Source organism: Aethalodelphis obliquidens, unplaced genomic scaffold (assembly GCF_003676395.1).
Source record: "Aethalodelphis obliquidens isolate GAN/ISIS:26980383/991018 unplaced genomic scaffold, ASM367639v1 scaffold53, whole genome shotgun sequence".
Taxonomy (NCBI): domain Eukaryota; kingdom Metazoa; phylum Chordata; class Mammalia; order Artiodactyla; family Delphinidae; genus Aethalodelphis; species Aethalodelphis obliquidens.
The window spans coordinates 10,892,590-10,919,563 of NW_020837997.1; the positions used below are offsets into that span (position 1 = coordinate 10,892,590).

A 26,974-nucleotide genomic window follows, 5' to 3' on the forward strand; every position below is an offset into this window, starting at 1 on the left:
GGCTCTAGGCATGCAGGCTTCAGTAGTCACGGCAGGCGGGCTCGGTAGTTGTGGCTCATGGGCTCTAGAGCTCAGGCTCAGTAGTTGTGGTGCACGGGCTTAGTTGCTCTGTGGCATGTGGGATCTTCCCGGACCAGGGCTCGAACCCGTGTCCCTTGCATTGGCAGGCAGATTCTTAACCACTGCGCCACCAGGGAAATCCATGCATTGTGTATTTGAAAGTTGCTAAGAGGGTAGGTCTTAAAAGTTCTCATTTCAAGAAAAGAAATATTTGTAACTATGTGAGGTGATGGATGTTAACTAGACTTATTGTGGTCATTTCACAGTGTATATTGAATACATATATCAAATCATTATGTTGTACACCTAAGACTAATGCTATGTTGTATGTCAATTACATCTCAAAAAAAACAAACAAAAGGTTAAACATTTGGGGGAAATTGTATGAAAAAGCACATGCAATAACAAATTCAAAATTAGGTGCCACAGAAAACCTGCCTGTCGACACTTAGTGATAGATACTTGCTGTATGTCAGGCACTGTGGTAAAATGATCTAGACTAAAAGTCTGCAAACTATAGCCTGAGGGCCAAAAGTACCCAAAGAGTTTTTTGTTTGTTGGCATGGCTAACAAGCTAAGAGGGTTTTAATGCAAAGGTACGCAACAGAGACCTCCTGTATCCCGCAAAGCTGAAAATATTTACTATCTAACCCTTTATAGGAATAGCTTGCCTACCTGTTTTGAGACCACTGTACAGGACTTCTTCCTGTTACATCTTACTGCTTAGACTTAAATATTTCTCCCAGTCCATAGAAGATGTGAACAAGGGTGAATTACTGATATTCACAACAATGTGGCTGAAACTCACAAGCATGATGCTGAGTGAGAGGAGGCAGACACAAACGCATCCGCTCGCTGATTCTCCTTTGATGAACAAAACTAAACTATGGGACTTTCCTGGTGGTGCAGTAGTTAAGAATCTGCCTGCCAATGTGGCAGGGGACATGGGTTCAAGCCCTGGTCCGGGAAGATCCCCCATGCCGCGGAGCAACTAAGCCCATGCGCCACAACTACTGAAGCCCCCTGGCCTAGAGCCCGTGCTCCGCAACAAGAGAAGCCACCACAACGAGAACCGCTTGCACTGCGACGCAACAGAGAGTAGCCCCTGCTCGCCACAACTAGAGAAAGCCTGCGCACAGCAACGAAGACCCAACGCAGCAAAAATAAATAAATAATTCAATTAATAAAAAAAATAAAAACCTAAACGATGAGAGACCAGAAGGGTGGTTTCCCAGTGGGTAGGGATGGAGAAGGGGCCCTTGGGGAATTCTAGGGGATGGAAATGACCTCTATATCTCAATCAGGGAGTTGGCTACAGGGAGTGTGTACATACCCAAAAAAAACCACTGAGCTATCTGTCCCTTTAAGCTTTATAGACTTTGGTGCCTATGAATTATATGTCAACACAAATTAAGACAGAGAAAGTAGCATGAGGTGGCGGTGGGGGAAATGAGCCTTTTTGTTCGCTTCCGGGGGGAGTGCAAACAGGTACACTGTTCTGGACAAAATCGGGCAGTGTTTAGTAAGAGTGAGAATGTACTCCACGTCTGAAAAGTCCTAGAAGTTCCCTTTCTCTTCAGCCACCCTAGAGAAACCCTGTCAACGGAGTCACATAATCCTTTTTTTTTTTTGGCCCCAAGGCATGCAGGATCTTAGTTCCCAGACTAGGCATGGGACCCGTGCCCCCTGCAGTGGAAGCACAGAGTCTTAACCACTGCACCACCAGGGAAGTCCCATCACCTAGTCCTTTCTATCAGCTCCAATAGGCGGGTGCTGTAATGATCGCTGTGTTACAAGAGTGAAACTGAGGCAGGGTTCAGCCGGCCCCCCTGTGGCCCCACCTCACGGCAAGTGTCAGAATAAGGATTTGAACCCAGCACTCAGACTACCCTCCCCCTCACGCCATCCCTGCACTGTTCATAACCACCAACTTATAAGGTGTTAATGCCTGCCTGGGGGGAAGAGTGGCAGGAACCAGCATGTCCAACGACAGGGGACTCAACAAACCGTGATATGGCAATGCTTAGTGAGACCATAATACACTTAAAAAGAACAACGTTGGGGGACTTCCCTGGAGGTCCAGTGGTTAGGACTCCATGCTTCCAATGCAGGGGGCACGGGTTCGATCCCCAGTCAGGGAACTAGGATCCCTCAAGCCGCGTGGCACAGCCAAAAAAAGAAAAAAAAGAGCAAGGTCGGGCTACATATATTGGCTTAGAAAAATGTTGGAGACATCTTCAACAGAACAAAGCTAAGTATTGATAACATCTATATCCAGGGTCTGCACACCAGCAAACCACGGCCACTGTCTGGCCTGCGGCGTTGGGTCTTTGTTGCTGTGCGCCAACTTTCTCTAGAGCAGGGGCTACTCTTCGTTGTGGTGTGCAGGCTTCTCATTGCAGTGGCATCTCTTGTTTCGGAGCACGGGCTCTAGGCGCACGGGTTTCAGTAGTTGTGTGTGGCGCACCAGCGTAGTTGTTTCACAGCATGTGGGATCCCTAGGGATCAAACCTGCATTGGCGGGTGGATTCTTAACCACTGCGCTAAGAGGGAAGTCCCTGCCACCTGGTTTTGTAAATAAAGTTTTATTGACACACAGCTGACACCCATTTACTGAGGTCTCACCTGTGACTGCTTTGGGGCTACAGCGGCAGCATAGGTAGTTGTAATAAAGACACTATGGTGCCTAAGACCGACAATATTTTATATATTTATACATAGTAGTGTGTATCTGTTAATCCCAGACTCCTCATTTATCCCTCCCCCCACCCCCTTCCCCTTTGGTAACCAGAAGTTTGTTTTCTATAGCAAACGGTATTTTGACAAGAGGTTCCGGGTGACAAAGGGGCCCAATCAAAGGTATATTATTTATGGCTTTTGCGGGCCTCTTCCTCCACTAAAAAAAAAAATTAAATTACATTTTACAACTGTGTTGGTATAAAGACACATATAATTCAGGCTGGATTATATTCATTTTCTTTTTTTTTTTTTTTTTTCTTTCTGATTTTAAGAGAAATGAAAACATTTTCGTCGGTCCCAGAAGTATGACGGGCTCTGAGCACCGTGATTTAACTATGCCCAATAGATATGTAAGCCCTGGGTTCAGGACCCCTGTGAATTTTATTTTATATATATATTTATTTTTTAGTTACAGGCTTTAGTTAGTTCTGCTCCCTATGAATTTTAAAACGTCATGTTTGCAGCTTCAAGATATGCCATCTTGGGAATTCCCTCGCGGTCCAGTGGTTAGGACTCTGCGCTTTCATTGCGGAGTGCCCAGGTTCAATCCCTGGTGGGGGAACTGAGATCCCCCAAGCTGCACTGCGCGGCCAAAAAGGTATGCCATCTTGCTGTCCCTTTTCCAACCACATGGGCGTCCCCAAATCCCTCCAGGGTGGCCATGATTCCCACCCCCGTCCCCCCCAATTATCCCATCCCCTCTATTCGGTGTCCTGGAAAACATTAATTACTAATTGAGATGAACTAATTTAAACGCTGTGGTTCTTTCTCACTAGACGGTGGGCTTCCGAGGGCTGTCGTCACCCTTGACCCCTGTTGTGGTCCCCAGCGCCCGGGCACCCCGGAGGTGCCCAAACGTCCCCTAAGGGGCAGCCGGCGGAGGGACAGAGGGCGTCGCTCGGGGCGTCTCAGGGACTTTCCCGGTCCCGCTGGGAAAGCGTGATCTCATCCCCTTCCTCCCTCCCCTCCGGACGCGGAAGGGGCGGTCGGAGGCCGTGCGCCTGGAGGCACCAGCGTGCCTTCCGCGCTCTGCCATCCGCTGGCACCGCCGCCAGGCCGTCCGGCCGCCAGCCCCAGCCCCGAGGACACGAGCGGCGCAGCCAGCCGCCCCCGCGATCCCTGGTAGGTGAGGAAGGGGCGAGGGCCGGCTGGGGAGGGGCAGGGGACCCCCGCAGGCCTGCAGGGGGCCCGGCTGCCCACGCCCCTCGCCAGGGTTCGAAGCCAGCTGCCCCGCACTGGGAGCTTTGGACGTCCTTGCGCCGCGTGTTCAGTGCCCCTCGCCCCCCAATGCTCCAACACCCCTTCCTGGCCCAAGTCCTCCCCACCCCCCCAACTCTTCCCCAACACCCCGAATCCTCCCCAACATGACGTACTACTTTCCAATACTGCTTTCCTCCTCCGCGTTTCTGATTTCTTCCCCAAACTGGGCACTCTCTCTGCCCCAGCCCCGGTTCTTCCCGCCCGGTGATCGCCACCCCCCACTGCCGCTCCCCCAGCTCCTCCAGGGCCCCGAATCCCCACTTTATCCAGGGGCTTCCGTGACCCCCCTCCCACTGGGGGAGTGCACTTCCCTCAGCGGGTCCCATCCATCAGCTGAGATGGGTCTCGGGGAATCTTCAACCCCCTGTTCCCCACCCCTTCCCGTGGGGAACGGGGTTGGTTGGTACCTGCCCAGGAGTCGATCCAAGTCTGCCCAGGCCGCTGGTACCACTCGGCTGGGCCCAGGACTTCTTCAGGGTACCTGTGTTCCTTTCCGCTCCTTGCGGCTGAGGCAGGGGTTTGGGGGAGGGGACACCACAGTGTGACCCCGGCAGGCTGAGGTCTGGGTTCCAGAGTTTGGGGGAGGGTTGCCCCAGGCTGCAGAACCTGCCTGGGCCTCTGTGTCCTCCTCCGAATAAGGGCCATTCATTCATTCCTCAGCAAACATTTATGGAGCACCTGCTGCGTGCCAGGAGACACTGTTCAGTACACTGGGCACACAGTAGGGGCCAAATAGTGTCCTCATGGAGCCACAGGGAGCAAAAGTGCGACCTGTCACAGTAATGTGTGCCAAATGCAGAGGGCAGCTATCCGGTACCTTGGCCAGGCTTGAGGATTCCTCAGATCCAGGCATGGGAGGGGTACTGCACATAGTAGGTGCTCAGTGAATAAAGGCAGGGGCCCTGCAGCCACGCTGCCTGGTTTAAATTACTGCCCCTTTACTTTCTACCTGTGTGATCCCGGGCAAGTCACTCTACCTTTCTGTGCCTCCCTTTTCTACTGGTAAACAGGCAGTCAAAATAGTCTTAATTCGCAGCGTTGTCCTTTGCTTTGCACAGTGCCCGGCACATAGTAGGTGCTCAGTAAACACTTATTTTTTAAAAAAATATTTATTTGGGTGCCCCGAGTCTTAGCTGCAGCACATGGAATCTTCATTGCGGCGTGCGGGATCTTTAGTTGTGGCATGAGAACTGTTAGTTGTGGCATGCATGTGGGATCTAGTTCCCTGACCAGGGATAGAATCTGGGCCCCCTGCGTTGGGAGCATGGAGTCTTAGCCACTGGACCACCAGGGAAGTCCCCTGGAACATTTCTTAATTAGCCAAAAGGAGTGAAGTGCCCCTACTATGTGCCAGTCCTGGTAGGAGCCGATTAGGCTGTCTTCTTGGGGAGGAAGGATTCAAGCAGAAAACATTTATTGGGTGCCTACTGTGTGCCAGGCACTGCTCTGTTCACTCACTGATTTATTCAGCCAATAAGTATTTATTTATAAGGTATACTTATTTATTTATGTAAGTATACTGTGTGCTGGTCTCCAGAGATCCTTCCTGGAGATCACCACCTGGTCTGGATCCCATCACTGCTTGCTTGAGCCAGTGGTCACCTCCACCCATGTCCCCTCCCCACCCTCTCTCCTGCCCTCACCACCCCACCCCCGAATCTGTCCTCGCTGAAGTAGCCAGAGGGCACCTGTGAGCACCTGAATTAGGTCCCCTCCCAGCTCTGCATGCAGCTCCCCAGGGCTCCCTCCTCCGTCTCACAAGGCCCTGCCTGACCTGCCCCATCCCCCCCGCCCCGCCCTCCCCTCCTCCCTCTCTCCCGTCGCTCACTCTGCTCCAGACACGTGGGCCTCCTCGTTGTTCCTCCAACACATCAGGTCCAGTCCCACCCCAGGACCTTTGCACATGCTGTCCTCACTTTGCACATGCTGTCCTCACTTTCCCCAGATATGCACCTGAGTTGCTCCCCCACCTCCTTCAGGTCTCAACTCCCGTATGTCACTTCCTCCCAGAGGTCTCCCTTGATCTCCAGTTCTCGGCAGCGTTTCCCCCAGTCCTTGCCTTTCTCCCCCACCCTGGCTCATTTTCTTGATGGCTCTATCCGTTCTCTGCAATGAACTACTTTCTCATTCATCCCGGGTCTCCCCCAACTAGACTGTGAGCTCCAAGAGGGCCGGGGGTCTGCAACAGCACCTACAATAGCTCTTGGCACACAGTAGGTGCTCAATTAATATTCCCTCTGTGTGTGAAGAGATTGCCCAAGAGTGTAGACAGGAGAGGAGGGGGTAGGCAGATTCCAGATTTGGTGAACAAATATAAAAGAAGAGAAAAAAGAAATTCTGCCAGTATTTATTTCTGATTTGTACGGTTTCTTATATTGTTATTCTGAACTCGCGCTCAGGACGAGGGCCACTCTCCTGCTGGTTTTACACACGAGGAAACTGAGGCTGAGAAAACAGGCTCCACCAGCTGGCAGGTGGCAGAGCCGGGTCCCTCACCCCAGTGGGTGCTTCCCCACCCCCACCCCGCTGTTCCCGGCACCCACTGTCAGGTGCAGAGTGGACTTTGCCCTGGAGGCTGTGGAAGGTGGGCAGAATGAAAGCCAGGTTTCCAGAAGGTTGGGGTGGTTGCTGGGCAGGGCAGATGGAGTGGACGGGGGACATGCCAGGGCACAGTGTCTGGGGAGGGGGCGCTGCATCGGGGCTCAGGCTGGCCGGCGGGGAGATGGAGGAGAAACACGGTGTGACTTTAGGCAGTTTGCCAGGAGTGCAGGCGTGGGAGGGCCTGCCTGCATGATTCTTTTTTTCTTTTAATATTTATTTACGTGGCTGCACTGGGTCTCAGTGGCGGCACGTAGGATCTTTAGTTGCGGCACGCGGATCTAGTTCCCTGACCAGGGATCGAACCTGGGCCCCCTGCATTGGGAGCGTATTCTTATTTATTTATTTATTTATTTATTTATTTATTTATTTATTTATTTATGGCTGCGTTGGGTCTTTGTTGCTGCGCGTGGGCTCTCTAGTTGCGGTGAGCAGGGGCTACTCTTTGTTGCCGTGCACAGGCTTCTTATTGCGGTGGCTTCTCTTGTTGCGGAGCACGGGCTCTAGGTACACAGGCTTAGTTGCTCTGCGGTATGTGGGTTCTTCCCAGACCAGGGCTCAAACCCGTGTCCCCTGCATCGGCAGGCGGATTCTTAACCACTGCCCCACCCGGGAAGTCCCCGGGAGCATAGCGTCTTATCCACTGGACCACCAGGGAAGCCCCTGCTTGGCTAATTCTGAGTCTGGCTGTGAGCTTTTCCACAAGCCCAGCCCTGAGCCTCTGCTGCGGGGGCCTCCAGCTCGGGTACTGCTGGGGGCAGACAGCTGTCAGGTACCCTAAGGCTCACGGAGCACCGAGGGTGTGCTAGCCACGGCTCTGTACCATTTCTACACGGATTAACTCATTCGACCTATGGCAGTCCTCGCAGGAAGAGGTCATCCTTGTACCCAGTCCACAAAGGAGGAGACTGAGGCACCAATGTGCTTGTGGCCTGTCCAAGGTCACAGCCTGGAAGCCATACGGCTGAGATTTGAACCCCAAGCGCATGCTCCCACCCACTGCTCTCTCTTGCCCTGGAGCTGACTCATTTCGGGTTAGTGTCCCATAAAGGGGGGAGGCTGTGGCCAAGGGCAGGACAAGGGCAGCTGCCACTCTGTTCTTGTTGACCGTCTGGATTCCAAGAGAACCCAGAACACCAGAGTTTCACACAGCACCTCCTCCGTTCAGCGTTGGCAGCTAACTCAAATTTTCTTCTCACACTGCTGCCCGTGGTGTAGTTGCGGGAGTTGGTGAACTTTTCTTCCTTTTAACATTTTATTGACCTAGAACCTGAATTCAGAATAGGACACAGAGCCTAAGTACTGAACTTGAATTTTCAGAGTGAACAGTGCGTGATGAACTTAATGTCTGGCCCCGTTCATGCCCCGTCCTTCACGCTTTATCAGCTGTGCCCTTTATTCGTTAAAAATTGGAGGGTGCATGTCACCAGGTGATTGATTTTTCTCTCTTTTTTTAATTGGAGTATAGTTGCTTTACAATGTTGTGTTAGTTTCTGCGGTGCAGCAAAGTGAATCAGCTCTACGTATACATATATCCCCTCCTTTTTGGATTTCCTTCCCATTTAGGTCACCACAGAGCATTGAGTTCCCTGTGCTATACAGTAGGTTCTCATTAGTTATGTATTTTTTTTAACTTTTTTTTTTTTGGCTGCAACACGTGGCATGCGGGATCTTAGCTCCCCGACCAGGGATCAAACCCGGGCCCCCTGCAGTAGGAGCATGGAGTCTTAACCACTGGACCACCAGGGAAGTCTTAGTTATCTATTTTATACATAGTAGTGTCTATATGTCAGTCCCAATCTCCCAATTTATCCCACCTGCCCTGCCCCCTTGGTGTCCATACGTTTATTCTCTACATCTGTGTCTCTATTTCTCCTTTGCAAATAGGTTCATCTGTACTATTTTTCTAGATTCCACATACATGTGTTAATATACATGTGTCTTTGTCTCTCTGACTTACCTCACTCTGTATGACAGTCTCTAGGTCCATCCATCTTTTTTTTTTAAATTAATTTTTATTGGAGTCTAGTTGATTTACAATGTTGTGTTAGTTTCTGCTGTACAGCAAAGTGACTCAGTGATACATATACATATATCCCCTCTTTTTTCAGATTCTGTTCCCATATAGGTCATTACAGAGTACTGAGTAGAGTTCCCAGCGATTTTTTCTTTTTAAGTTACTATACACGCAGCTGTTCCCAGGAGCCACTGAGAGGTGGAAAGGACAGTTGATCTGAGGGTCATTGCTGTAGAGGGAGATATCTGATACTTCAAGGAGTTTTGATAGTTCGGTAAGTTTTGGCTGACTTGTGGTCCCACCTGATCGTCATCGTTTTTATGCCATTTTGTTGCCGACAGCAAGCTCACATCAGAGATGGGAGAAACTATACACTTTGCCTTTCTCTCTCTTTTTTTTAATTAATTTATTTAATTTTTATTATTTATTGTTTGGCTGCGTTGGGTCTTCGTTGCTGCGCGGGCTTTCTCTAGTTGCGGCGAGCGGGGGCTACTCTTTGTTGCAGTGCATGGGCTTCTCACTGCGGTGGCTTCTCTTGTTGTGGAGCACGGGCTCTAGGCTCATGGGCTCTAGAGCGCAGGCTCAGTAGTTGTGGTGCATGGACTTAGTTGCTCCACGGCATGTGGGATCTTCCCGGACCAGGGCTCGAACCTGTGTCCCCTGCATTGGCAGGCGGATTCTGAACAGCTGTGCCTCCAGGGAAGCCCCACTTTGCCTTTCTGTTACTTGTGCCTGCATTATGGCAACAACGTCTGTCCTCCACTTTCTTCCAGTAGTCTGGCCATGAGCTCATTTCAGGGGCTGTTTCAATTAAAACTAGATAAGTCTGTTTCTCAGGCCATATAACCAGGCCCATGTAAGCTGGAATCTCTGGCGATACACTTTGGAGACCACAGGCTCAGTGGGTTCTAGGGCCAGGCAGCCTGGCTTCCAATCCAGCTGCGGCCTTTACATACCTTTTCTCGACTAATTCTTCAAGATCTGGTGTGTATTTTTTCAGATCTCAATTCAGATGCTACATTTTTAACAGTTTAAGTGAAATCTGATCCTACCAAAACAAAGTTGGGTCTTTTTTTTTAAAGAGGAGATAACAGTACCTACAGAATTTATTTTTTAATACATACAATTATTTAAATGCATTGTATTTTACCTTGATAATTGTTTTTTTTAATATCTATTTATTTATTTGGTTGCACCGGGTCTTAGTTGTGGAAGGCGGGCTCCTTAGTTGCGGCATGTGAACTCTTAGTTGCGGCATGCATGTGGGATCTAGTTCCCTGACCAGGGATCGAACCCGGGCCTCCTGCATTGGGAGTGTGGAGACTTATCCACTGTGCCACCAGGGAAGTCCCCAAAGTTGGGTTTAATGGGGAAACATTTTTTTTTTTACACTGACCCAGTTTTTCCATTTTAATGAATTAAATATGAATAAAATTTAATATTTACTTTCTGCCCGGTAGCTGTAGCCACATTTCCAGTACTCAGTAGCCACATGGAGCTGGGGCTGCCATAACAAAGTCCCACAGGCTGGGGGCCTTAAAAACCAGACATTTATTGCCTGACAGTCTGGAGGCTGGAAGTCCAAGATCAAAGTGTCGGCAGGGTTGGCTCCTTCTGAGGCCTCTCTCCTTGGCTTGCAGAAGGCTGTCTTCTCCCTGTGTCCTCACGTGATCCTCCCTCTGTGGGTGTCTGTGTCCTAGTCTCCCCTTCTTATAAGGACACCAGTCTGGGCTTCCCTGGTGGCGCAGTGATTGAGAGTCCGCCTGCCGATGCAGGGACACGGGTTCGTGCCCCGGTCCAGGAAGATCCCACATGCTTGCGTACCGCAAAAAAAAAAAAAAAAAAAAAAAAAAAGGACACCAGTCTTATTGGATTAGGACCCCACCCTTATGACCTCATTTTAACTTGATTACCTCTGTAAAGACCACATCTCCAAATGTAGTCACATCCTGGGGTCCTGGGGGTTAGGGTTTTAACATCTGAACTTGGTGAGGGGGGAACCCAGTTCAACCAATAACAGCCAGTTATCCCCCGTAATAATTATATGGGCTGGAGAGACAGGCATCTGCTCTTAGGGTTACAAACATGGGTGCCATAGGGCTGTTCTGCCCGTCGTTAGCTGTGCAATCCAAGTTTGCCCCTCTATGGAATGGGGAAAAAAAAAAATCATATGCCTGTTTTGTAGCCCAGGTGTTGGCAAACTTTTCTCTGGAAAGGACCAGAGAGTGAATATTTTCATCTTTACGGGCTACATGGTGTCTGTTGCAGCTACTCAGCTCTGCCACTGTAGCCTCAAAGCAGCCATGGACCCTGTGTAAAGGAGTGAGCCTGTCTGTGTTCCAAGAAAACTTTATTTACTAAAACAGCCCATGGGCCATACTTTGTGACCCCTTCCTAGGGAGCTGTGCACAGTGTCATCAGGGCAGGCTTGACCAAAAAGTTGAAGGAAGGTAGGGAGTGAGCTGTGGGGATACATGGGGGAAACAGTGTTCCAGGCAGAAGGAGCAGCCAGTGCAAAGGCCCTGAGGCAGGACTGTGCCTGGCAAGTTTGAAGGATAGCGGGAAGGCCAGTGGGGCAATTAAGAGATATGATATACTAGGTTTGTATATTATATATACATATACCCACTTTGTTGCCGTAAGTTGCCATATATTGATATTTGTTTTTGAAAGAAGCAAAAAAGTTTATGAAAAGAAAAAAGGAACTCTTCTCTGCAGTAATATATGGCTCGCATTTAGTCTTTCTTTATGGAAAAATAATTCAGGAGCTAAGAAAGCACTTAAGCAATAATGATCTTCCTTCTTTTTTTGGGGGGGACTGTCAGCTCCAAGAAGGCAGAGTATTCCTGTTTTATTCTTCTCTCTGTCCTGATACATTCAGTGTCCAATACATGGCAGATGCTGGAAAATTACTGCTTGAATGAATGAATGAATGCTGTGTATGTATAACTTTCGCCTCTTCACACACTTCCTTTATTTATTATTTGCAACAAATATGTTCAGAGTTTTTACTCTGCGGATGGCACATTGGCTTGCTTTTTTTTTTTTTTTTCTTTTAAGCTTATAAGGTCTCTTCAAAATATTTGAATCGATGGCTAACTCGACACAACCGAGCAGATTCCTGAAAATCTGCGTTTCTGGCTTCTCTTGAAAAGTTAGCAGATGTGGTCCCACTGAGCCCATTTTCCTTCTCGGCAACACACATGAGGCAAGACCACGGCATTTAGACAGGTCGAGGTGGTTCTAGGTTTTCATGTAAAAGCCCAAGTGGCCCCCTTTCCCCCTACTCAGGCCCACAAGTTCCTGCACGACCTGCCCCGTCCCCTCCCTGCCCTCCCCTCCTTCCTCTCTCCCCCTCGCTCACTCTGCTCCAGACATACAGGCCTTCTCGCTGTTCCTCCAACACACCAGGCATGGTCCTGCCCCAGGGCCTTTGCACGGGCTGTTTCCTCTGCCTGGATCTCTCTTCCTTCAGATGTCCCCACTCTCTCCCCATGTTTATGTCCTGTCGAAATCTCTCTTCTCATCAAGACATTCCTAAACTACATTGTTTAAAACTGCACACAGGAACTTCCCTGGTGGCACAGTGGCTGGGACTACACACTCCCAGTGCAGGGGGCCCGGGGTTCCGTCCGTGGTCAGGGAACTAGATCCCACAGGCATGCCACAACTGGAACTTTGTGTGCCACAACTGAGGAGCCCACGTGCCGTAACTAAGACCCGGCACAACCAAATAAACAAAACAAAAAACCCCAAAACTGCACCCCTCCGCCCCCATTCTTGGAGTTCATGACTCTCCTTCCCTCCTTGTTTCTCCGCGGCATTCATACTGTGATATATCATGAATTTCACCCATGTATCCGCCGATCATTTGTCCCCGCATACTAGGAAGTCAGCTCCATTTTAGGGTCTCTGCTATTTCCTGGTGCCTATCAGCATTTCAATATGTCAGGCCGCTTTCAATTTCGAAACAGCCAGACAGCCGCTCATCTCCTTGCGTCCTTCCTCCCCCCGCCCCCCCGCCCCCCCTCCCCCCCTCCCCAGCACCGCCTCTCTCTCTGATGCTTCTCGGCCACTTCTCTTCTGCCCACTCTGCTCGGTCACATCCCCGTCACACCTCTGGAACCATCGACCTTGGTCCTGGGCCATTTGACATCCGCTCAGAATGAATTAAAAAAAAGCTGAGTCATGTATACAGTGCCGTCTGTGATTTATCAGCAAAGGGGGTTGATGGATGAATCAGCTCTTCATCTAGACCAGGCATCCTCAACGTCAGCGCTTAGCAACGTCTGGGGCTCGGTCATTCTCCTGAAGGGTTGTCCTGGGCACTGTGGGATGTTGAGCTGCATCCTGGCCCCCACCCACTCAATGCCAGAAGCACTTTTCCACGCAGTCGTGACAAGAGAAGTGTCCCCAGATGTCGCCATGTGTCCTCTGGGGGGATAGAGTTGTCCCTGGTGCAGATGCACTGTTCTTGGCTTGGGGGTGGGGCGGGTCCCAACGTGGACACCAGTGGGGAACAGGCAGTAGGCCTAGCTGAGGGGCAGAGAAAGTGTTCTCGGCCCCCTGGACTGGACGTGAGGCTATGCTTTTTCCAAGTCTGAATGTGATGTAAATTGAGCGCCTGGGGATTTAAATTTGGGGGTTTGGGACACTCTCCATGGTGTCTTTGTTCTGTGTCCTTGAGAAAGACCTTTTCTCTGTGTGTGTTTTCTTTCTTTCTTTTAAATTTTTATTGGAGTGGAGTTGATTTACAATATTGTGTTACTTTCTGCTGTACAGCAAAGTGAATCAGTTATACACATACATATATCCACTCTTTTTAAGATTCTTTCCCCATATGGGTCATTACAAAGTATTGAGTAGAGTTCCCTGTGCTATACAGTAGGTCCTGATTAGTTACCTATTTTATATATAGTAGTGTGTATATGTCAATCCCAGTATCCCAATTTATCCCTCCCCACCTTTCCCCCCTGATAACCATAAGATTGTTTTCTACATCTGTGACTCTATTTCTGTTTTGTAAATAAGTTCATTTGTACCATTTTTTTAGATTCCATGTATAAGTGATATGATATGGTATTTGTCCTTCTCTGTTTGACTTACTTCACTCAGTATGACAATCTCTGGGTCCATCCATGTTGCTGCAGATGGCATTATTTCATTCTTTTTTATGGCTGAGTAATAGTCCATTATATATATATGTACCACATCTTTATCCATTTCTCTGTTGATGGACATTTAGGTTGCTTCCATGTCCTGGCTATTGTAAGCAGTGCTGCAATGAATATTGGGGTGCATGTGTCTTTTCAAATTATGGTTTTCTCCAGGTATATGCTCAGGAGTGGAATTGCTGGATCATATGGTAGCTCTTTTTAGTTTTTAAGGAACGTCCATACTGTTCTCCATAGTGGCTATACCAATTTACATTCCCACCAACAGTGTGGGAGGGTTCCCTTCTTCTCCACACCTTCTCCAGCATTTATTGTTTGTAGATTTTTTGATGATGGCCATTCTGACTGGTGTGAGGTGATACTTCATTGTAGTTTTGATTTGCATTTCTCTAGTAATTAGTGATGTTGAGCATCTTTTCATGTGCTTTTTGGCCATCTGTATGTTTTCTTTGGAGAAATGTCTATTTAGATCTTCCGCCCATTTTTTTGATTGGATTGTTGGGGTTTTTTTGTTATTGAGCTGCATGAGCTGTTTGTATATTTTGGAGATTAATCCCTTGTGGGTTGCTTCGTTGGCAAATATTTTCTCCCATTCTGTGGGTTGTCTTTTTGTTTTGTTTATGGTTTCCTTTGCTGTGCAAAAGCTTTTGAGTTTCATTAGGTCCCATTTGTTTATTTTTGTTTTTATTTTCTTTAAGAAGTGGGTCAAAAAATATCTTGCTGCGATTTATGTCAAAGAGTGTTCTGCCTGTGGTTTCCTCTAAGAGTTTTATAGTGTGCGGCCTTACATTTAGGTTTTTAATCCATTTTGAGTTTATATTATTTTATTTTTTTAAGGGATTGGGTTTTTTTGTTTGTTTGTTTTAATTTAGTTAGTTATTTTTGGCTGGGTTGAATCTTCGTTGCTGTGCGCGGGCTTTCTCTAGTTGTGGCGAGTGGGGGCTACTCTTCATTGCAGTGGGCGGGTTTCTCATTGCAGTGGCTTCTCTTGTTGTGGAGCATGGGCTCCAGGCGTGTGGGCTTCAGTAGTGTGGCACGCGGGCTCAGCAGTTGTGGCTCATGGGCTCTCTAGAGGTCAGGCTCTGTAGTTTTGGCACACAGGCTTAGCTGCTCCGCGGCATGTGGGATCTTCCCGGACCAGGGCTCGAACCCATGTCCCCTGCATTGGCAGGCAGATCCTTAACCACTGTGCCACCAGGGAAGTCCCTAATTTCATTCTTTTACATGTAGCTGTCCAGTTTTCCCAGCACCACTTATTGAAGAGACTGTCTTTTCTCCATTGTATAGTCTTACCTCCTTTGTCATAGATTAGTTGACCATAGGCGTGTGGGTTTATCTCTAGGCCTTCTATCCTGTTCCACTGATATCTATTTCAGTTTTTGTGCTAGTACCATACTGTTTTGATGATTGTAGCTTTGTAGTATAGTCTGAAGTCAGGGAGCCTGATTCCTCCAGCTCCATTTTTCTTTCTCAAGATTGCTTTGGCTATTTGGGGTCTCTTGTGTTTCTATACAAATTGTAAAATTTTTTGTTCTAATTCTGTGAAAAATGCCATTGGTAATTTGACAGAGATTGCATTGAATCTGTAGATTGCTTTGAGTAGTATAGTCATTTTGATAATAGTGATTCTTCCAGTCCAAGAACATGGTGTATATCTGTCCATCTGTTTGTGTCATCCTTGATTTCTTTCATGAGTATCTTATAGTTTTCTGAGTACAGGTCTTTTGTCTCATTAGGTAGATTTATTCCTAGGTATTTTATTTTTTTGATGCGATTGTAAAAGGGATTGTTTCCTTAATTTCTCTTTCTGATACTTCATTGTTAGTGTATAGGAATGAAACATTTCTGTGTATTAATTTCATATCCTGCAACTTTACTGAATTCATTGATGAGCTCTAGTAGTTTTCTGGTAGCATCTTTAAGATTTTCTATGTACAGCATCATGTCAGCTGCAAACAGTGACAGTTTGACTTCTTCTTTTCCAATTTGGATTCCTTTTATTTCTTTTTCTTCTCTGATTGCTGTGGCTAGGACTTCCAAAACTATGTTGAATAAAAGTGGTGAGAGTGGACATCCTTGTTCCTGTTGTTTTTTTTTTAAGCGTTTTAAAATATATATATTTATTTAATTTATTTATTTTTGGCTGTGTTGGGTCTTTGTTCCTGCACACGGGCTTCCTCTAGTTGTGGCGAGCGGGGGCTACTCTTCATTGTGGTGCGCAGGCTACTCATTGTGGTGGCTTCTCTTGTTGCGGAGCATGGGCTCTAGGCACGCGGGCTTCAGTAGTTGTGGCACACGGCTCAGTAGTTGTGGCTCGTGGGCTCTAGAGGTCAGGCTCAGTAGCTGTAGTGCACGGGCTTAGTTGCTCCGTGGCATGTGGGATCTTCTCAGACCAGGGCTCAAACCTGTGTCCCCTGTATTGGCAGGTGGCTTCTTAACACTGTGCTACCAGAGAAGCCCTGTGCCTGTTTTCTTATCGACAGTATTGGAAGGAAATATTGCTGGCCCCATTCATACATTGATTCATTCATTCAACAAGTATTTGTTAGGTACCTGCTGTGTGGTTCCACAAACCCTCTAATGCCCAAGGTGACTGGGAGGCAGACAGATGTGGAAGGTTTAACACACAGGAAAAGGTCACCCAGTGGCCAATTCTGTTGTGGGGGGACATGGAGAGACAGACTGGGATAGAGAACCGGGGTGGTCATGGAGGGCTCCCTGAGGTTGCACCATTGTACCTGGGGGATAAGGATGAGCTTCAGGTCACCCAAGCAAAGATCTGGGGTAAGGTGCTCCAAGCAGAGGGAACAGTGCATGCAAAGATCCTGACGTGGGAACCAGCTTGGCATTTTTCAAGAAATGGAGAGAAGAGGAAAGAGCCTCCAAAGGGCTTAGCAGCAGTGTTAGGCATAGATCTGGCCCTTGGTCATGGTTAACTCATTATAGTAATAATGCAACCTGTATCAGTTAGCTATTGCTGTGGAACAAATTACCCCAGAACTTCGTGGCTTCGAAACAACAAACATTTATTATCTCATATAGTTTCTGAACATCAGGAATCTGGTGGCAGACGAGCTGGATGGCTCTGGCTCTAGGTCTCTGATGAGGCTGCAGTTAGGCTGTCTGCCGGGGCTGCCTCATCTGAAGGTTTAACTGGGGCTGGAGCCTGAGATTGGCGCCCCCATGTGGCTGGAGGTGGGGAGCCTCAGTTTCTCCCCTGGTGGGCCTTTCTAGAGGACCACTCACATCATGGTTTACCCCCGACAGAGTGACAGAGAGAGTGACTAAGAAGGAAGCCAGTGTCTTTTATAACCTAATGTCACAGGTGACAGCCTATCACTTCTGCCATAGTCTATCAATCTCACAGAACTCTGGGACAACATTGGAAGGACCACCCAAGGCTTGAATACCAGGATGTGGGGTCACTGGGGGCCATCTAGGAGGCTGACCCTTCCTGAGTGACTTCCAGTCATTGGGCTCAGAGCTTTCCATACGTTAACGCAACTCAGCTCCCTGAAACAATCCCATAAGTGGGCTTATTATCATCCTAATAGGCAGTATAGTCTTGTAGTTACGCACATAGCCTCAGCCTCTAGAGCCAGACAGCTTGGGCTCAAATCCCAGCTCTGGGAATTCCCTGGTGGTCCAGTGGTTAGGACTCCATGCTTCCACTGCAGGGGGTGCAAGTTTGATCCCTGGTTGGGGAACTAAGATCCCACATGCCTTTTGGACAAAACAAACAAATCCCAGATCTGTCACCGGCTGTGTGACTTGGGGCAAATGACTTCACTTCTCTGGCTCACCTTCTTCCTCTGTGAATGGGGAAAATAGTAGCAGCTACCCGCTGGGTGACACCAGGCAGGTACCTCTGCTGTCCTCTTGCAGAGGAGGAGAGGGAAGGTGGGGGAGGTGAGAAGTCTTGCCCAAGGTCAAGGTCTGGTGATAGGTCTGGTGAGTTTTGAAGGCATGGGGGGGGGGCGTTGTCTGGGCCGCCTCCCAGAGCCCCCTTTCTGGTGATAACCCTGTCTTTCTGCTTCACAGGTCTGCTCTGCAGCCCCCAGGGGACCTAGTACCCGTGAGCAGGTAGGGACACCGGGCCTGCAGCGCAGGGGGGCGGTGTGTGGAACATGACTCCATCACCCAGTGCTTCTCCCGCCACCGGAGCCCACACCAACCTGTGCCCATGGCCAGCACAGGGCCGTCGCTTTCTGGCGCCTTTGACATTCTAGGCGCGGTGGGCCAGGATAAGCTCTTGTATCTTAAGCACAAGCTGAAGACCCTGCGGCCAGGCTGCCGGGGGGCGGACCTCCTGCATGCCCTGGTGCTCCTAAAGCTGGGCCAGGAGACCGAGGCCAGGATCTCCCTGGAGGCGCTGAAGGAGGACGCCGTGGCGAAGCTGGTGGCCCACCAGTGGGCTGGTGTGGACAGCACTGAGGCCCCAGAGGAGCCCCCAGACATGTCCCGGGCCGTTGCCAGGATGTACCACCTTCTTGCCGAGGAGAGGCTGTGTCCAGCGCCAATGCGGGAGGAGGCCTACCGCGCAGCCGTCCGCGCTTTCAGGTCCAGGGACGACCCACAGCTGGGGGAGCTCCAGGAAGAGGCACGAGACCGGTGCGGATGGGACGTCCTTAGGGACCTGGAGGCCATCCAAACTCTCCACTCCAATCTGGGGTGCCTCCTGCCATCCTCGGCATCACCCTCCGGGACCCGCAGTGATCCGCGGCCCATCGAGGACCTTTCGGACTGGAGCAGAGGGCATTCCCTGAGATCCACCGGCAGCCCGGCCTCCCTGGCCAGCAACTTGGAAATTAGCCAGTCGCCCACCATGGCCCTCCTCAGCACTCACCACAGCCCCCACGGGCCCAGCAAGCTGTGTGACAAGCCCCGGGCCAGCCCGGTGCCCGAGCCTGCCCCTATGGGCTGCCAGGAGCCCGAGGAGATGAGCTGGCCCCCATCAGTGGAGGCTGCCGGGCCCCCGGTGCGGCCAAACAGCCCAGCCCCCAGGCTTCCCAAGGTGGCCTCAGATGCATGCCCCGCCAGCCTGCACGACCCCCCGGAAGCTCCAAAAACCAGCAGTCACTACTCGGTGGAGTGCACGGATGTGCCAGCAGCTCCCAAATCTCTCCCCTCGCCTTCCAGAAACGCCTGCCCTGTCGCGGATCAGACGCCAATCCAACTTTCAGAGGAAGACACCACTTACCCGGCGGCTCAGCCACGCCCACCGACTCCATCGGCCCCCAAAACGTCCTCTCCCTTTTCGTCTCCATCGACCCCTCCTAAGGCTCACCCTACCGTCTCGAAGCCGGGGCCCCCTCCTCCTGAGCTGGAGTCGCCGGAGCAGAAGTTCTATAACTTCGTGGTGCTGCACGCTGGCGCTGACGAGCACATCGCGCTGCGCGTGCGCGAGAGGCTGGAAGCCCTGGGCGTGAGCGACGGCGCCACCTTCTGCGAAGATTTCCAGGTGCCAGGGCGCGGCGAGCTGCACTGCCTGCAGGACGCCTTAGACCACTCGGCCTTCACCATCCTGTTGCTCACCTCCAACTTCGACTGCCGGCTGAGCCAGCACCAGGCGAACCAGTCGCTGATGAGCAGCCTCACGCGGCACGGGTGGCAGGATTGCGTGATCCCCTTCCTGCCCTTGGAGAGTTCCCTGACCCAGCTCAGCCCCAGCACGTCCAGCCTGCTCACCGCCCTGGTGTGGCTGGACGAGCACTCCCCGATCTTCGCCAAGAAGGTGGCCAACACCTTCAAGTCCCAGAAGCTGCGGGCCCGCAAGGCCAAGTGGAGGAAGGAACAGGATGTCCGGGCCCTGCAGGAGCACAGCCAACACCTGGAGGGTGAGCGGCAGCAGGTAGCGGCGTGGAGTGCCGCACAGTCAGCTTACTTCCATAACTACCTGTCCTACCAGAGGCAGATGGAGAAGCTCCAGGTAGCTTTCGGGAGCTACATGCCATTTGAGACTCGGCAGCCTTCTGTGCTTCAGGCGCCATTTGGGGGACCGGGGCCCCTCGGAGCCCCACCACCAGCCTTTCCCACCCGGCCGGGCCATCAGCCGCCATCCCTGCCTCCTTGGCTGGCGGGCATGCCCCCACCGGCTTTCCCGCAGCCCCCCATGGCTTTCCCGCAGCCCCAGGCCTTCCCGCAGCCTGCGGACTTCCCACAGACTTCACCTGTGCACCCTCAGGGCTCTGGGCTGCAGCCCCTCATCATACATCATGCACACATGGTACAACTGGGACTCAACAACCATATGTGGAACCAGAGAGGGACGCAGGCGCCCGAGGACAAGACGCCAGAAACGGAATGACCAAGTGAGTGGACCTGATAACCTCGGCCTTGATTCCTCATCTCCAGGGGTCAGTGGAACATGGGGTCATTTGCTACTTTCAGGACACTGCCGAGAAAATTGACCCCATGACTTTCTGGCCCTCCAGGTAGCCAGAATTGGATTTGTTTACAAATTCTCAGTCAATCCCTCCCTCTCTCTGGACCGTGGTGATGGGGAATGGGTTGGGGGTATGGGTATGGTGGTGTTTTTTTTTTTTTTTTTTTTGCTGTACGCGGGCCTCTCACTGTTGTGGCCTCTCCCGTCGCGGAGCGCAGGCTCGTGAAGCGCAGGCTCAGCGGCCATGACTCACGGGCCTAACCGCTCCGCGGCATGTGGGATCTTCCCGGACCGGGGCACGAACCCGTGTCCTCTGCATCGGCAGGCGGATTCTCAACCACTGCACCACCAGGGAAGCCCCATGGGTATGGTGTTTTAATTGTAATAAATATTTATTGAATGCTTTGACAGCGCCATTGTCCTCTGGGAGACCTCTGCCTGGCCATCTGTCAGGATAAAAACGTAGCTGCTATTGCCATAAAAGGGACAGGAGCCAAACTGTTGCGCACGTTTGCTTTCATTTCATTGGTCAGGATGTAGTCACATGGCCCATCTCCGGCTGCAAAGGAAGCTGGGAAATGTAGTCCTCTGATGGGTCACGTGCTTTGCCAGAAGTGTTGGTTCTAATGCCAGAGAAGGTGGAGAGAAAAGACATTGTGAGTACATTTAGCTGTTTCTGTTGCAGCCCTTTTTGGGGGAAGCGGGGGTCTGCTTTGATGCTCCCACCAAGGCTGGGCTCTGATCACACTGTGTAATCTTCAGCAAGTGCCTTCACCTCCTCGAGCCTCTGCTTTCTTATCTGAGAAATGGGTTTATGAGGCCATTGTTCCAAGGTCATCAGCAGATCGTGTGCGATAGCAGTGAAATACCAGGGACAGTGTAAGTGCTCATTAACTTTGTGCCCGGTATGAAGGGGATTAATCTTTTTCAGGGTCTCAGACCTTTTGAGAATGAGAATAGAATTAATATTTGTTGAGCACTCACCGTTTATCCGTCTTGGAGGCTTTAAATCTAAACCTTTTTTTTTTTTTTTTTAATTTTTGGACTCACTGCACGGTATGCGGAATCTCCCTGACCAGGGATCTCCCCGACCAGGGAATCGAACCCGCGCCTCCTGCAGTGGAAGCGCAGTCTTAACCACTGGACCATCTAAACGTATTTTAATCCTCAAAAATGACCCCCCCCAACGGTAGAAGCTTCTGTTGCTGGTCCCCATTTTACAGATGGGGAAAACTGAGGCAGAGAGAGGTGAATTCTGGTCCCCAAAGTCACACAGATGGGAAGTGGGGAGATTGCAATGAAGTAGTCGGATTTCCAAGGGAGGGAATGAAAGCCAGCCCAGGAAGGGCTATGTGGGCCAGGTGATCCGGGAAGCTGCAGGCCTCCTCTCGCCCAGCAGCGTGATTTGAACACTGACTTAGCATGCCCTTTCCTCCTCCACCAGCCACCCCAAAGGGCGGGCCTGGTGTGAGTCACCCAGACTGTCACGCAGCACTTACTATTTTAGTCGCTGACTCAGATTTTGTCGAAGGTCTGCTTCCGGCTTCCCTGCCATGACATGAAACTTGGGGAGATTGGATTCTCCGGGTGGGGTTGTGGAAACAGTTTCTTTTCTTTTCTTTTCGGCCGCTCTGGTGTGGCTTGCGGATCTTATTTCCCCGACCAGGGAACGAACCTGGGCCACAGCAGTGAAAACGCCAAGTCTCAACCATTCGACCACCAGGGAATTCCCAAACAGACGGCTTCGGATCACTAAGGCTAGAGTCAGCTGCAGTTAACAGGCCATTTTTGCAGTTGACTAATATTTATTGAGCTCCTACTGTGTGCCAGGATTGTCCCAGACACTGGGGTGCAGTGGGCGCGAAGACAGATGTGAACCATCCCCTGCTCTCTTTTCAATCGCAGGTAGAGGTGGAGGGAAGGGAGCGGTGAATGAATCATCAAATGAGGAAGCAAGATAATTTCAGAAACTGAGGAGACTTCAGAAGAAATAAACTGGGCATGCACGGTGATGGGGTGCCTCAGGAGGAAGAACTTTGGCCCAGGTGGCCAGGAAGGCCTCTCTGAGGAGGTGGCATTACAGCCGAGACCTGGAGGAAAAGCTTGGGAAGGAAGGGTTAGATCTTCTGGGCAGAGGAAACAGGCAGTGCAAAGGCCCTGGGGCAGGACCGTGCCTGCGTTGTTGCATGAACAGCAAAGATGGGCAGAGTGAGTGAGGAGGAGAGAGGGTGGTGAGGACCGGGATGGGGAGGGGACGAGGCAGGTCGTGCAGGGCCTTGTGGGTTTCAGGGAGGACTTGGGCTTTTATCCCCAGGGAGGTGGGACCATGGAGGGCTGTGGGCAGAGGAGGGGCGGGGCCTGACTCAGGTGTTCATGGGCGACCTCTGGCCGGGGCGGGGAGGGCAGACTGGGGAGCAAGGGTGGAAGCTGGGAGCCCAGAGGGGACTGGTCCAGGCCAGTGAGGATGGGGGCTGGACCGGGTGGAGGCAGAGGAGGGAGAAGTGGGCCCATTCAGAATGTGAGCCCCTATTTCATCCCTGAGATGTTGTGAGTCGCAAGTCACAGCCCTTTTCTGGGCCTCATCTTTCTCACCTGTACCATGGACATAGTGACCTCCAGTCTGGAACTCCAGTACCTACATGTCCCTGTGTCAACCCAGTATATTTATCTATTTTTATAAATTTATTTATTTAAAATTTTTGGCTGCATTGGGTCTTCGTTGCCGCGCATGGGCTTTCTCTAGTTGCGGCGAGCGGGGGCTACTCTTCATTGCAGTGCACAGGCTTCTCATTGCGGTGGCTTCTCTTGTTGCAGAGCATAGGCTCTAGGCGTTCAGTAGTTGTGGCTCGTGAGCTCTAGAGCACAGGCTCAGTAATTGTGGCGCACGGGCTTAGTTGCTCCGCGGCATGTGGGATCTTCCTGGACCAGGGTTCAAACCCGTGTCCCCTGCATTGGCAGGCATATTCTTTCTTAACCACTGTACCACCAGAGAAGTCCCCAACCCCGTATATTTAAAGGATGATCATTTTGAAATCCCTGGGCTAAGGTCTTTACGTGCTGGATGAACACACTTAATCCTCTCAACAGCCCCAGGAGCTAGAAACAATGCTCCCAATTTACAGATGAGGAAACTGAGGCCAGGAGGGGTGATGTCATTTATCCAAGGTCACACAGCTTATAAGTAGCCTTCTGGGGCAGGAGAAGGAGCCAGGCATCTCTCTACTGGATTCTAGCCCATATGGAGACTCTCCAGCCTGTTAATTGATGACCTCCGTTTTTTATTTTTATTTTATTTTATTTTTTGGCTGTGCTGCACAGCATGTGGGATCTTAGTTCCCCAACCAGGGATCGAACCGGTGCCCCCTGCACTGGAAGTGCAGTCTTAACCACTGGACTGCCAGGGAAGTCCCTAGATTTTTAAAATTCTTTGAAATATTCCTGTTCATTTTGTTACTTGTTAATTTGTGGCTTCTCCACTACACCCTGCCCACCCTGAGAGAGCTGGGGGCCCATGTGTCTTGGTCACTGCAGTATTTTCAGAACCCAGCACAGGATGTGGCACACAATAACTGTTCAGTAAAGTAAATCCTTCTGACAAACAATTAGTGAGCACCTACTGTGTGTAGAACATGCTGGGTGCCCTGGACACAGAGCTGGTCCCTGCCCCCATGGAGCTCACTGGGCAGTGAGTGGAGAGGACATGGATTCCTCCATCCATTTAGCCAACCAACATTTATTGAGCTCCTACTGTGTGCAGGCCCTTGGGCACAGGGATGACTGAGTAGTCACCCTCTCAGGTGACCTGAGACACCCCCATTCTGTCCTCTCAGGGCTCACTGTCCAGTGCCAGAGACAGAATTATGGGGAGATCAGGCCTGTGATGAAGTGTACGGGGCTGTGGAGGCCCAAAGGGGACCCTTGACCAGCCTTGGGGGAATTAAGAGAATCTTCTGGAAGGAGGAAGTAAGCTGACACCAGAGGCCTAAGTCGGAATGAGCCATTGGTGGGGAAAAGTGTCCCTGGGGATGGGCACAGCATGGGCAAAGGCCTGGAGGGGAGACCACGTAGGGAAGGGCAACTTCACACACGGCCACAATTCCTGCTGCCCCAGCGCCCCCTGGTGGCAGCCATCACCTCGGAGGCCAGCCTACCCCACATGGCCCCGTGGGCCTGGGGTATTTCCTGGAGAAGTCCCATGCCCCCTCTTGGCCAAACAGCCTTAAAGAAAAATAGGGGGAAATTTTTTGAAAAGTTTCCCCTTTTTTCTTTATATATTTTAGATTGTGACCTTTTTTTTCTTGGCCACGAGGCATGGCACCTGGGATCTTAATTCCCTGACCAGGGATGGAACCCGGGCCCTTGGCAATGGGAGCACAGAGTTCCTACCACTAGACCACCAAGGAATGCCCTAAAATCCGTTTTAAATTGCACTTCTCCAATCCTCTCCTCTGCTCTCACTTACGTTATATAAGATAATAATAATAACAAGCACAAACACTTCGATAAAACTTACTATGGGCCAAGGATTGCTCTAAGAGCTTTAGTGCAATCCTGACCACATCCTTACAATACCCTTAAGAGGTGGATTTCATTATTCCCATTTTACATATGAGGAAACAGGCTCAGAGAGGTTAAGTAATCTGGCCAAGGTCACACAGCCTATAAGGAACAGAGATTCTAATGAAAAATATAACATGAATTTTTTTTGTTATGAGAATTATGTTATTTTTTAAGTGTACACTTCAGTGGTTTTTAGTATATTTCACTGTATTGCGCAATCATCACCACTATGTAATTCCAGAACATTATCATCACTCCAAAAAGAAGCCAAGTCCCCATTAGCAGTCACTGGGCATTCCCCTCCTCAGCCCCTGGCAATCACAAATCTGCTTTCTGTCTCTGTGGATTTGCCCATTCTGGACATTTCATATAAATGGGATCACATACTATGTGGCCTTTGGCGTCTGGCTTCTTTTATTCAGCAGAACATAAACTTGCATTCCTAGGCCACTCCCATTATCGGGAGCACTGGTCACCACTCTGTGTGTCCTCATTCTTTTTCATGGCTGCATAGTATTCCACCTCTAGAGAGCCCCTTCATAACCAGTATGAGAAACACCCTTGGAACCTGCATTGCTAGAGCAGAGGGGTGCCTAGGGGTCAGTTAGGCAATCCACTGCAAAGCAGAACAAAACTGAGAAATCCTACTTTTATTTTTATTTTCTGGTTGCACCATATATACCTGGTGTGCCCAGGCTCTCGGGTCAGTGAGATTATCAATCAACAAACACACATCTGCAAGCACATGGGCAGAGTTGTTTGCCAGGGTGCTGGTGTGGAGGTTTGCAGATGGCCTGCGATGAGGCAGTGAGCGTCTGTTTATTCTCTTTCTTCTAGAAGCATCTGCTTCCTACCAGGGCCTGGCACTTGTGCTGGGCCTTTGCCAGGGGTCGTTGTGACACTGGAGCTCAAGGTTACCCTGACCCAGACCCCGGCCAGGCAGGGCCTCGGGAAACTGAAAGTCCAGTGGAGCCAGAAGGAGGAAGTTTCTGCAGGCTCTGCAGCCGACACCCACCTCCACCCCCTACTCCTCTGCCCATGCTAATAAAGGGCCTTCTGAAAGGTAGGGTCAGCCCTGAGAAGGGCCAGTGTGGGATTTTTCCTGCAGTGTTTGCTCCAGTATCAGCCCTCTTTCCTCCCAAGGCTGCAGAAACTGCCCTGGTCAAGGTCATGGGTACCTTTGAGTTGTTAAGTCCAGAGGTCACTTCTCTGTTCTCCTCCCCCTCTCGGAGGCGTCTGACCGGGCCAGTCGGCCTCCTTCTAAGAACTGCATTGTCACATGGTCCCCGGGCCCCATACTCCTCCTCGCTCCCGCCTCGTTCTCCCTCCCACCCACTTACCCACCCACCCACCTCTCCCGGACCCCCTCGGGCTTCTCCCCTCCCCCACCCCACCCCTCCCTGGCGGCCTCGTCTATGCCCTCAGCCCTGTCTCCAGCTCGGACCTCCTCTGAGCTCCAGATTCAGGGTGCAGCTGCCCCTCTACGTCTCCACTTGGGGGGTTCACGGGGGTCTCACACTCAACACCGCCACGCGGTGTCTGACCATCCTCGCTAACCTGCTCCTCCCACGTCTCATCTTTGCTGACGGAAGCTCCGTACTGGCAGTTGCTCGGCGAGAACCTGGGAGTCACCCTAGACTGACCTGTCAGCCAGTCCTCCTGCTTCTGCGTTCAAAAAACTGTGCAGAACCCACCCACTTCTCTCCCCTCCTCTGCCCCCACCTGGACCAGCGCTGTCACCTGCACCCTGGTCCCTGGGCTCCCATCCTCGTCCCCACAGCCTGTCCTCCTTGAAGCAGCCACCAGAGGGAGACCGTGAGCATCTGAGTCAGGCCCCGCCCCCTCCTCTGCCCAAGGCCCTCCAGGACTCCCACCTCTTTTTTTTTTTTTTTTTTTTTGCGGTACGCAGGCCTCTCACTGTTGTGGCCGCTCCCGTTGCGGAGCACAGGCTCCGGACGCGCAGGCTCAGCGGCCATGGCTCACGGGCCCAGCCGCTCCGTGGCATGTGGAATCCTCCCGGACCGGGGCACAAACACGTGTCCCCTGCATCGGCAGGCGGAATCTCAACCACTGCGCCACCAGGGAAGCCCACTTCCACCTCTTTTGCGGTAAAAGCCCAAGTCATCCCTGTGGCCCACAAGGCCCTGCACGACCTGCCCCGTCCCCTCCCTGCCCTCACCT

General features: G+C 50.9%; 1 protein-coding gene across 3 annotated transcripts; it reads left to right on the top strand.

The window, feature by feature from the left end:
- Positions 1-3,580: 3,580 nt before the first annotated feature.
- Positions 3,581-26,665, top strand: TICAM1 (TIR domain containing adaptor molecule 1). 3 transcript variants are annotated; one of them, XM_027085404.1, is made up of 3 exons: positions 3,581-3,921; positions 17,890-20,159; positions 25,631-26,665. In XM_027085404.1, exon 2 carries the CDS (start codon positions 18,032-18,034, stop codon positions 20,153-20,155), a length of 2,124 nt encoding a protein of 707 aa, XP_026941205.1. In that variant the 5' UTR covers positions 3,581-3,921; positions 17,890-18,031; the 3' UTR covers positions 20,156-20,159; positions 25,631-26,665. The 3 variants fall into 3 exon arrangements, with proteins under 3 accessions (XP_026941205.1, XP_026941203.1, XP_026941204.1); XM_027085402.1 differs by lacking the exon at positions 25,631-26,665 and having other exon boundaries at positions 3,584-3,925; positions 17,890-20,469; XM_027085403.1 differs by lacking the exons at positions 3,581-3,921; positions 25,631-26,665 and adding an exon at positions 8,755-8,948 and having other exon boundaries at positions 17,890-20,469.
- The last annotated feature ends 309 nt before the right edge of the window (positions 26,666-26,974 follow it).